This window comes from Acomys minous (assembly GCF_964271855.1).
Source record: "Acomys minous genome assembly, chromosome: 5".
In the NCBI taxonomy this organism is placed as follows: Eukaryota; Metazoa; Chordata; class Mammalia; order Rodentia; family Muridae; genus Acomys; species Acomys minous.
Window position 1 is genome coordinate 64,887,727 of NC_140494.1, and position 12,176 is coordinate 64,899,902.

At 43.1% G+C, this 12,176-nt stretch overlaps 1 protein-coding gene across 10 annotated transcripts in view; it reads left to right on the plus strand.

Annotated features, from left to right (window-relative positions):
• The first annotated feature begins 1,031 nt into the window (after positions 1–1,031).
• LOC311597263 (zinc finger protein 558-like) overlaps positions 1,032–12,176 on the plus strand; it is a 66,792-nt gene continuing 55,647 nt past the window's right edge. For 5 of the 10 annotated variants that reach the window (XR_014779154.1, XR_014779155.1, XR_014779156.1 and 2 more), the window contains exons 1-4: positions 1,096–1,642; positions 3,214–3,322; positions 5,474–5,578; positions 8,888–9,010. Coding sequence is in view for 7 of the 10 variants with exons in the window: in XM_084781480.1 (XP_084637606.1) it covers positions 8,915–9,010 (96 nt within the window). In the remaining 3 variants the exon portion in view is untranslated. Of the gene's footprint in view, positions 1,643–3,213; positions 3,323–5,473; positions 5,579–8,887; positions 9,011–12,176 lie in introns of all 10 variants that reach the window. The other 5 variants (XM_084781481.1, XM_084781482.1, XM_084781485.1 and 2 more) reach the window with 5 other exon arrangements.

The window sequence follows — 12,176 nt, forward strand, 5'->3', positions numbered from 1 at the left end:
GGGGCATTGGAGAATAGGGCAATATCTTAAGGTCATTTCAGATGTCTTCCACCGGTGCCTATAAAATCATTTTCAAAAGTGAATATTGCCAAGTAGGGTAGCACATTCCATTAATGCCAGAACTTTGGAATCAAATCCATATTCATGAATTTGAGGCCATACTGATTACATAGTCACTTCCATAGTATCACACAACTCCAGTGGACATTTAAAACGTTTCAAAACGTGACTGTTGTTGTAGTGTCTCAAAGCAGAAAGCAACCATCAAAATGTTGTAAGGTAAAAAGAAATATTTTAGAGAGGTATGGTGGTGCACGACCTTTATTCCCAGAATTACAGATGCAAAGGCAGACAGATCACTGTGAGTTCCAGGCCAGCCTGGTCTACAAAGAGAGTCCAGGACAGTAAAGGCTAACACAGAGAAATCCTGTCTTAAAAAACAAAACTTTTTTTTCCTTCCTTGGCCAAACTTGAAATCTCCTCTGCAGGAGGAAAGAGAAGAAGGCCTTATCAAAACCAGGCTGTTCTGATGGCAAATGTTGTGATTGCAAATGACAGTTCTTTCACTTTGTCTGCTCGCCCTACGTCCGGCTAGTAAGTTCATCTCTTACTGACATTAGCAGCTTCTTCTTTGGGATTCTGCTATATACTGAAGACCAACTGAGACATCCAGACACAGGGACTGAACGTCTACTGGATTCCTCAACTTGCCATTGTTAGTCAGCCACTGTTGGACTAGTGGGACCACAGCCAGTGAGACATAAATCCCTTTTCTTCATACACAGAGCGGCTCATTCTATCAGCTGCATTCACCTGGGGAACCTTGACTAATACAGGTGTGCATTTGCTTGTCACTTTCCCACTGAGGAAGATCTGCAGCTAACAGTGCTTTACAGAGGATGCTAGGTTTCCCTCTTTTCTCCAGGGTTGTCTGATTCCTACCAGGTAACACGTTGCAGGAGTTTACCTGAACCCAGCTTGAAGAAATAAAACAACAGTCGTGTCTCCTAAAATCTCTCTTTAATTGCGGAACCGACTGATAATTTCACTGCCAATTGAGTATTGGGCTCTGCAAGTTAGCCACCTAGGTACAGGAGGAAGAAGGTGAGGTGCCTGCTGGGTGCTGTGACATAGTGAAGTCAGGGTCTCTGTGCACAAACAGGAGGGAGGAGCCTGTGGCTGAGGGGAGGAAGCTCAAGTGGTGGATCCTCCCTAGGCTAGTCCGAAAGACGGCGTTAAGGCTACTGGAGGACAGTGCTACTGAAATGCAAACTTCTGCACTTCTGGAAAAGGTTTGTCCCTGGATAGGAGCCTGGGGCCAGGAACCGCGATTCTGTGTCCCTGCAGCACACGCTAGCCAGAAAGGAAGCATTTATGTCACTTAAGATGAACTGGCCAATCAGGACCTCCAGTTAGACCTGCCAGTCAACCGCGGAGGCGGGTTCTTCTCGGAGCCTTGCTGCGGGTTCGGCTCGGAAGCTGAGCGGGCTTGAGAAGTTTGGTGTGCTGTGCTCTGAGCTCTGCTGCTGACTGTTGTGAGGGAAGCTCGAGCAAGTTCCAACATCCCGACATGGTGAGGGGAGGGTCACTGTCCACGGAAGGGAGCAGCAGGCTGCTGAGCAGAGCTTGCAGGAGAGGTGAGGTGAGTCTCGCGTGGAAAACAGAGGGTTTCGCTTTTGGAGGACAGACACTAGCGCTGCTGAAACGCAAATCTCTTCCTATCTGGAAATGGGCTGGAAGCCTGGGCCGGTAAATAATAATAAGGTGTGCCTCCAGCACACTATAAAAGGAAATGAGGAACCATGAAGGGGCTGATGGTGAAGAGAGGGGATATGGATGATTTTTGGTTTTTCCATTAGGCAGATCCGGCTGATGAGAGGTGTTGTCTCTCAGGATGTAGCTAATCCTCCCTGTCAGAGCATATTGGATTGTCGTTAGCACCCGGATCTGTGGCCAGGGGCTGATAACTCTGTAAAAGTTACTGATTAAGCCGGGCGTGGTGGCGCTCGCCTTTAATCCCAGCACTCGGGAGGCAGAGGCAGGCGGATCACTGTGAGTTCGAGGCCAGCCTGGTCTACAGAGCGAGTCCAGGACAGCCAAGGCTACACAGAGAAACCCTGTCTCAAAAGACCAAAAAAAAAAAAAAAAAAAAAAAAAAAGTTACTGATTAAATGTTTGGTTAGAGACCTTTCGCATTTGCTGTTGGAGGAATGTAGAGAAGTTACTACAGCAGGATGTAAACAGTAAGATCAGGGAAATGAGCATAATGCAGGTCAAGAAGGATGAAATGCACTTCATGTGGATTCTCAGCGCTCCAAGCGTTAGAAGCCACAAGCTGTTCCCTTTGCTTTGGTTGCCTCAAGTTGTGGTGTCTTATCTTGTACTGTACCTGACTGGTTGACATAAAAACAGCATGTCTCTTGGGGAAAGACACTCCCTTTTCAGCCATAGGAGGTCTAGTCCTCGTCGATTCTGGAGTACCACCACTGCCAAAGAGTCAGTTGGACCGTGAAGAGTTAATATTGTGTGAGCCACTTGCTAGAGGTCCTGAATAATCTGAGAAGAAAGCTGATAACATAAAGTTAGTGAAGTACCATTCCCGTTGTCTCAGCTCCGATACAGGCAGTAATTACTGTAACAGCAAGGAGGACATAACTTGAACTGCCCACTTATTAAGATGGGTAGCTATTGAATCCACAACTTGGATTGGTAAAGGTTCTTCTCCATCTGTTGTAGGAGACGAGCTATATGGCAATGTTCAGCCATCTTCAGAGCCTAGGATTCTATTTCTCTAGCAGTCTGTCATTTACCAGAAACCAGCTGACCTTGTCATGGATCGGCAGTTAGATACCTGTTGTGGTTTATTGTAACGGCTGGTCATTGAAGACCCCTGAGCTACTCCTTTTCCAGTAAGACTACTGATAAGATCAGGTTAAAGGGCAGTTGCCTGCAAGCAGCAGTTCTGGGAGCTTTTTCCTGACTAACCAGATCCTTCACGACTTTTCTGGAATTTTTCTCTTCCGCAGCTATAGCAGCTGTAAAGGTAGACACTTGCTAGAGCATCCAGAGTTAGGTATCCATAGCAACCCTTGCTTACACAAATACCTATGCCTCTGTGCCTATATAAACTCTGTGAAAATTTTCAATAAATGGGGTTTGATCAAAATGTAGACTTGCCCTCTTCTTTGTGTCTTGTGTTCTGTCCCTAAACAGGAAAATTCTCCTCCTGAGCTTTAGTCGAACCCCAGCGGGCTGAAGCAATCTGTCATGGCCAACTTGGAGAAGAGAAGCAGCAGAGTTCAAGTTCCTGATGGACCAGCAGGTAGACGATGATACACCTGAGTGCCAGGCCGAATCGAGGTGCTGTGAGCAGTAGGGCATTAGGGCTGAGATGAGCTATGGTGGATTCTTGTTTTGTTGTAGTCCAGGGAACTTAATGTTCCTACAGAACATGTCTCTGATGCCTTGAAACAACTTTCCAAGCCAAAGATGGTGTAGAGAAAAGGGTAGGGGTTGTAGCAGCAATGCCAGATTTAGGGCACTTGAATGGCAAGGTGAAGGTATTTAGCAGGGTAACTGGGGACACTGTCAGTGGCAGTTCTGAGCTGTTCCCAGGAGGTACACAGAGCCAGCAATCGGCCAAGCAGCCAGGCTGGGTGATGTTAAGAAACTTGTAGACCAAGGTCAGAGTCTGAAGTGAGAAAGGAAATGACAGGTTTGTGTTGTTTAGGGTAGGGGAAGTCAGAGAGGCAATGACCTTGGAGGAGGTTTAATCACTTTCTCCACCTCTTGTATATTAAAGGATTGGGTCATTGGGATATATTTTCTCTGCATATGAATTGTTCCTATTGGAAGTTCAGGAGTGTTCGGCAGGAGAGTTTACCAGTGATGCATGTTTTCCAGCTGGTGTCCCATTGGTCCTAGAAATAAAAAAAGAGGCTCTTTCTGTAGAGGTGAAGGAACATCTTCTCTGTGTGTGGATCCGTCAGGACCAATAGGGGCAGCCCCCTTAAGTGTCCAGTCCTTCCCTGCAAAGACTTTCTGTTTGGTAAAAGAGGAAGCTAACAAGAATTCTATCAAATAAAGAGGAGGGTTGGATATGTGGGTAATGGCGAATTCACTTGGCTTCTGACACCCAGCCATAGAGCATTTTCCGTACTCTACTCAGAGAGACTGTTATGAACAAATGAGTGTTTCCTGAACCTTGAATCTTGAAATATAAGGGTTACCCTGTACAACAACAGACCAGGGGGGAGGAGGGAAACTATGTATCCAATAGAGTAGAGTTGACCATGGCCACTGGAGTAAAGCCTCACTTTTCCAGAGCAGGAGGCAAGATGGTTGGTCTCAGCCTTCCTCTGGAGCTTAAGGGAGCAGGGCCCTGTTGGAGTTGATATGTAGGAAGGGGCATTATCTTGAAGAGGTGAGTTAAAAGGCCTGAGGTTACATAGGTGAGGGAAGCCTTCCAGTTTTGCAGCTGCGGGAGTCAGAAGATTTACTTTGAAGGGCTCTGCTTTTTAGTGGAAAGAGCTGAGGGACATTGGTCTAGAGGAGACAAATGACCTGATGATCTCCGGTGTTTACAGGAGGGGTACAAGGGTGGGCTAGATGGTGGTTAGTAAAGTCTCATAGTAGGGAGCTGAGATGACACAGTAAAGGGGTGAGTACTTGGTCGGAAAGGGGTGCTGATCTTACTGAAAAAAAAGGTTTTAGGACTGGTTGTCCTGAAAAGAGCTCAAAGGGTGAAATAGAAACAGGTTTCTTAGGGAGAGCCCTCAGGCTGAATAGAGCTAGTGACAGGAATGTCACCCAGTCAAGGTGAAGTTCCTGTGACAGTTTGATAAGGATATTTTTTTAGAGACCGGTTAGTTGGTTCTATCTTTCCTTAAAACTGTGGGTAATATGGTATATGAAAATAGCAAGGAATGTTTAGGGCTTTAGGTAAGGTCTGGGAAACTTGAGATGTGAACTCATGATCATTGTCCAGCTGGATGAAGCCAGAGAGTCCAAAGTGATGTGTGTTCTCTGGAAGGAGGTGTTAGTAATGGGAAAGGCCTTCACCCATCCTGAGAATGTGTCTACCAGGACTAGTAGATACCTGGCATGCATGACTGTGTGCATGTGGGTAAAATCATGTTGCCAGTCAGTCCCAAGGAGGGAGCCCCTAACTTGGAGACTAGGGACAGGGGGCTAGGATACCTGGAGTGAAGGTTTGACATCTGACAGGTATTACAGGAGGTAGTAATGGTCTTTGAGATTTTTAAGCTCATTGACTTAGGCTGTAGGTGGGTTTTTAACAAAGTTACATAGGGCTTGGATTTTAGGATGATTTGGATAGAATTTGATGAGTATCAGGAGGTGATATGGGGTGTGAGGGTTGTAGGGTATGGATTTCTAGTGATGAGTGAGACAAGTTTAGGCTTCCAAGGGCCACAGTCCTAGCTTCCTCATCAGTCTAGTTATTTTCTTTAAGGACTATGGAATTGTCACTCTGGTGTGACCTAGCGTATGAATATGGGCCTGGCGGCTGGTCATAGCAAGCATATACATCCTGGCATCCTAACCTGTAACAGGCTGGGTGAGTATAGTACTTATCTGTGGGGTATTTTGAAGGCAGTCCTCCCTCAGCTAAATTCTACTTGGTATCTCTTACTGTTTTCTAAGCATGGGCAAATGCTTTACATCATCAATTCTACTCTCTCCATCACAGCTTAACATTGCAGTGCTACCCAACACGTGTGATGCCTTTTACAACCTCCACAAAAGTAACTCCCAATGGATCTTTAAATTTTTTTTTTATTAATTTATTCAGATTACAACTGAATTGTTATCCCATCACTTGTATCCTCCCATTCTTCCCTTCCTCCTGCTTTTATCCTATTCCCTTCCCCTAGGTTTATGACTGATGGGGACCTTCTCCCCCACTATATAGTCATAGACTATCTAGTCTCATTTTTGGTAGCCTGCCTATTCTTTCTTTGAGTGCCACCAGGACTTCTCACCACAGGGAGGTGGTCAAATATGGAGCGCCAGAGTTCATGTCAAAGTCAGTCCCAGCTCTCCACATAACTGTGGAGAATGTCCTGTCCATTGATTAGATCAGAGTAAGGGTTCGATGTTTACTATTCTATTGTCCTTGGTTAGGGCAATAGTTTGAGCAGACCCCTCTGTGCCCTGACCTACCCATCACGATGTTCTTTTTCAAACATGGGAACTTTCAAAGACACTATTCATCCACATATACGTAAACACACACACATACACATACATACATACATACATATAAACTTAGGTATGTACATATTGATAATACACACAGCCAGTTAGACATATAAATAGACAGACACATTTTTGAATGAAGCAGATGGCTTCAATAGCTATGTAATTCTGTCTTGAGTTTTTGTATAATCCAATATAAAGGTTTTCTATGTATAGAAAAAATTACCTCATTCAAAAATAAATTCAGTCATTACATAAAAAGCGAGTTAGAGTAGTACTATTAATCCTAATATCTAACTATATATAATAAGTTTAAAGAAGTGGTTTTATAAAAATACTTTTATTACACATGTATAAAACAAGCTACATACAGCAGGGTGAACCATGTGACAATCATCAGAATTATGAGTTCTATACATGTTACATTCATAGTTAATTGACCATCTGCCTTTGTCCAGTTTGAAGTAAGTATCTTTCCTGTCTTGTTGGATCTAAATTTCGGAATGAAATTCATTACCTATCCTATTTCAACTCTAGTAGCTTAACTTCTTTATCTTGATCTAAAACGATCTTGTCCCCTAACCAACTAAACTTGGTTATAAAACTATACTATCTTGTCTTCAATGCCCCTCAGAGACTTGAGAAGGAATAAAACTTAAATTCCTGAATGAACCAGCAGTGTGGGTTAGCAGCTTCCAAAATGTACAAATTGACTTAAGAGAATTTACTGCCTGACCAGTCTCCCAATACACTTTATAACGTTGGAGCCTCATCTTCAGCTTTCTGGCCTAATATCTCTGCCAGACTTGTTCGCAGGGTAGGAACTATTGAGGACTTTGTTACCCTGACTTGGCAGAGTGGGGCCATCAACTCTGCTTGCATCTAAGTTGCCCATTTTGGGGCAGATTCTGTTTGTGGCATGAACAAGGACATTTTGCCCAGTAGCTGGTTTGCCACTCCGTAAGGAGGTTCTTTGATGCTCATCATCTTAAAGAAGTGGTTTTAACTATACGCTCATTATGAGTTCAAAGCAGAAATTTGACTTTTTTCTTATTTCAAATGCATGTTTTATGTGCAGACAAGAGTTTTTTATGTCAAGGTTTTTCTACGAAACGGGTACCTGTCTTGTCTTGTCGAGATAACCATTCATTCTCTGTTTCTATATTCATAGGGTCTTCCTTATCATGGTGTACACCTGGGCCTATCCTTGGTTAAACCTAGAATGAATGCATTTCCTTGATTATTAATTCATTTTAATCTTGTTTTCTTTCTTGGTGTAATTCACAAGGAGGTTCATAGACCTCCTTGCAGTTTTTGCTATATTTCTGGGGGATGGGAATTAAGGTTCTTTGAGTCAATTAGAAACCATTACCAGGAATTATAAAATCATTTATAGGAAACCTACCCAAAAGAGAGAAGCACCTATGGATGACTAGGATTATGCTATAGGCAGTGAGAGTCTATGCCAAGCCAGATGTCTGAAACAAGCATGGAAAGGCAGTATAGCAACACTAAGCAGTCCTGAGGAAAAATCGTTGGGCTTTGCCTAAACCAGGGACACACCCATTTGTCAGTCATGCAAGACCAAGTGGGCTGCTTCCAGGAAGCTGCCTTGCTTGCTTTTGCCAATCCAGTATGTGGTTGCTGCAAGCAATAAGTTAATTTTATGAGGCCACAATCACCCTGATCCCCAAACTACATAAAGATTCAACAACAAAACAGACTTGCAGACCAATCAACCTTATAAACATAGATACAAAACATTCATTAAAATACTAGCAACCTGATGCAAGAACTCTTCAAAGAGATCATCCAACATTGTCAATTAGGCTTGATCTCAGAAGTATAGAAATGTTTCAACAGACAAATAAAATAAAATAAAAGTAAATGCAATCCACCATATAAACAAACCGAAAGAAAAAACAATGGTCTCTTCATTAGATGCTGAAAATGCCTTTGGCAAGATTCAACACCCCTTGATGATAGATGTCTTAGAGAGATCAGGGTTACAAGGGACATATCTTGTATCACAAAACAAAACAAAACAAAACAAAAAAACCCATAATTTGCAGCAAGCTTATGAGCAAGATCAAATTATGTTGGGAGAAACTCAAAGAAAGTCCACTGAAACCTGGAAAAAGAAAAGGTTGTTGCCTCTCTTCATAAATACTCAATAAAGAAATAGAATTTCTAGCTAGAGCATTAAGACTATTAAAAGAGATAAAGGGAATACAAAGTGGAAAAGAAGAAGTCAAACTATCATCATTTCAGGATGATATGATAATACAGATAAGTGACCAGGCTTCTCCGAAAACTGATAAACACATTCAGTGAAGTGGGTGGACACAAGATTAGCTAAAATAAGTCAGTAGCCCTTCTATAAACAAATTAGAAATAGTCTGAGACAGAAGTGTGGGAAACAACAGCCTATACCATAGCCACAAATAATAGAAAATACCTTGTGGCAATTCTAACCAAGAAAGTGAAAGATATCTATGACAAGATATTTGAGTTTTTGAAGATATAGATTGAAGAAGGTATGAGAAGATAGAAAGATCTCCCATGTTCAAAAATTCATAGGATTAACCTAGTAAAATTGGGCATCATACCAAAAGAAATTTACAGATTCAGGCAATTCTCATTAAAATTTTAACACCATTATTTACAGAACTGAAAGAAAAATACTCAACTTTCTATGGAAAAGAAATCTGGAAATCTAAAACATCCCTTTGCAATAAAAGAACTTCCAGATATATCACCATCCCTGGTTTCGATCCACAGATCTGGAGAGGTGAGTTAACAAGGAGGCTTGAGGGGAGATTATGGAACTCCCTAGGAAGGAGAAGTGCATTAGATTTTCCACATGGACTGTGGTTAGAGTGTGGGGACAGGAACAGGAAGGATGTGTGTTGGGGCAGGGAGGGAGGGAGAGAGTCTGAAGAGAGATGACTGACCTGAACAGGGAGCTTTTGGGAGGCAGTATGGAAACCTCTTGCAGTTAATAGTCCCTGGAATCAACAAGGTGACTCTAGTGAGGACTCTTAGGAATGTGAGATAAGGAGCCTGAACAGGCCAACTTCTCTAACAAGACAAGGCTTTCAGTGTTGGTACTTAGACCCCAACCAAGACACAAAACCTCAGACCTACAGTTTGTCCTGCCTGCATATGTGCTGAGGTGTTAGTGGCTCAGAACTTGGCGCAGTGGACAGTCAAAATTACTGATCTAGTACCATGTCCAGCACTGCCTGGGATGCCAGGAACCTGACTCTGAATAGCCAAGAGATCAAGGATAAAACAAAATTAGACATGTGGGGGAAAAAAACGTCAGGACAATGATTCTTAGTGATATTTTGCTATTCTAATAGAATGCTCCCTAGCTCAACTGTCATCAGACAGGAATCAGTCTTCAATTCTTTAATGGGAGTAAATAACTTGAAAATGTCTGCCCTTTCTTTACAATTTAACTGTCTTCTCATACTACCTAGTGCTATTTTTTTTCTACAAAAGACAGAATTTTCACTTCTTTCTGGCCAAATTGTTTCATTTTCACTGTAGACCTGAATGGATTATCAGTAGTAACCAACCAACAGGATCAATATTTTGTCCAAGAAAATCCCTCAATTACTTTTTAATTGTGCCTTACCCAATTTCTCAGGACATGGGGAGAATAAAGAAAGATCCAGGACTAAAATAGCACACAAATGACCTCTAGCCAAAATTTTAATGGAGCCATTTTCCAAGTAAAATCCTATTTATTACCTTGACCTCCACTGTCTGCATTCCTCTCAAGTCTCCCATCTTCCCAGTCCTTTCAGAACTTCCTGTTAGCCTGTGTGCACAGCTTTCTAAGGGTTTTACCATCTAAATTCCTGACACTTTTAACAATCCTCCAGAAGCCAACATTAGCAGGTCCTTCTCACAAACAAAATCAATTTTAGGTACCATTTTTTTAAACTTGTATTTCTCCTGTTGTGATTAAATTCTCTAACAAAAGCCGGGCGTGGTGGCGCACGCCCTTAATCCCAGCACTCGGGAGGCAGAGGCAGGTGGATTGCTGTGAGTTCGAGGCCAGCCTGGTCTACAAAGTGAGTCTAGGACAGCCAAGGCTAACACAGAGAAACCGTCTCGAAAAACGAAAAACAAAATTCTCTAACAAAGAGCATCTCAGGCCATTGTCAACAGAGTTAATCGCTGTGTGGGATGACTGATAGCTAGGCTATTGGACGGTAGGCACAGTGCTACTGAAATGCAAATCTCTGTGTATCTGGAAAAGTTCTGGTGCTGGACTGGAATGCTCCTGTCAGGGCAGTGTCCCTTCAGCATAATCTAACTTTAAGGAAACTGTCACTTAAGAGTCACTGGACTATCAGGGACTTCAGGAGGACCTGGCAGTCAGGCTAGTAGGAGGGTTTTACCAGGTGCCATGGTGCAGGCTTTACTATCTAGCTGAGCAGGCTCAAATATTTCTGGTGCATTGTTCTCTGAGTGCTGCTGCTGGATTTCAAGAGGGAAGCTCAAACGAATTCTAAAGTCCTGGCATGGTGAATGAACAGTCACTGCTCAGAAATGGGAGAACCAGGCTGCTGAGCAAAGCTAGCTGGAGTGGTGTGTCCTGCCTGGGTCTTGGTGAGAAGACACATGGGTAGGCTATCTGAGGTGAGGCAAGAGTGCTACTTAAAGGCAAATCTCTAGAGATCTGGAAAAGGTAGGGCCCTGGACTGGAAGCCTGAGCCTGGAACTATTATGCTGTGTCCCTACAAGCACAACCTAATCCTGAGGGAGACGCTCATGTCACTCAAAACTGACTGGCCAATCAGGGCCTTCAGGCATGTCTGCAAAAGAAGAGCAGTCTGGTACTTTCAGGTGCCTGATTCAGCTCCATGTCAATATAGACTTAAAGTTGATCTGTGTATCTGAGTGGGCTTCAGTGGATTCCTGTGATGTGCTCTGATGGCGGGTACTAGGTGTTGTGAGGGAAGCCTAGGAAAGCTGCAAAGTCACAGCATGGTGACTGCAGAGTCACTGCCCACAAATGGAGGAGCAGGCAGATGAGCAGCAGGAGTTGTTGTGACAAGTTCTTCCTGGGCCTGCTTGGTAAAGTTCCCCAACATGCTGTGACCTTGAAGTTCATTGCGGCTCTAGGCATGCTCTGGATCTAGTGGTGGCCTCTGAAAAACTTCACTGTGTGGGCTGTAACTGCATAAAAGTTTTGTAGCATGGCTTTTATGTAGAAACATCCTTCCCAGGATTCCAAACTAGGAGAGACCTAGCCTCTCTAACACATCTACATGATCTGTCCTTAGCATTTACCATTTATGTGTAAGGTCCATTTGGAGTTCATTTTCTGGAGGTTGTAGCACTCCAATAAGCTGCTATGTTGAAGAGAAGAACTTACGATATAAAGGATTTACCAATGCTTAAAAAGTAGTAAGTGGCACCAAATAGAATTTAACAAACGGGGAGATTCCTCCAAAACATCTCATAGAAAAGTAGTATGCTACTCAGGCTGATAAGAGATTAGAAATCTTGGGGCTGGAGAGATGGCTAAGAGGTTAAGAGCGCCACCTGCTCTTCCAGAGGTCCTGGTTTCAATTTCCAGCCACTACATGGTGACTCGAAACCATCTATAATGTGACCCGATGCCTTCTTCTGCAGATAAAACACTCATATACAATAAATAAATCTTTAAAAAAAAAGAAAGAAATCTAGGAAACACATGTTTATGCAAAGGTATTGTCCTGAAATTTGGCTCCAAACCATGACAGTGGAGACCTCCTTTCATACAACCAGCTACTAGGCCCATCTTCACATAAAACACCACCAAACTGGCCTCTACCAAGCTGATCAAGGTGGGCATTACAGGTGTCACAAGCAACATTAAGGCCTGGTTTACGTCAAAGTTCAGTTTTCTTCTTGAAACAAGCATAGTTCTGCCACATGGGCAAGACTACATTGGA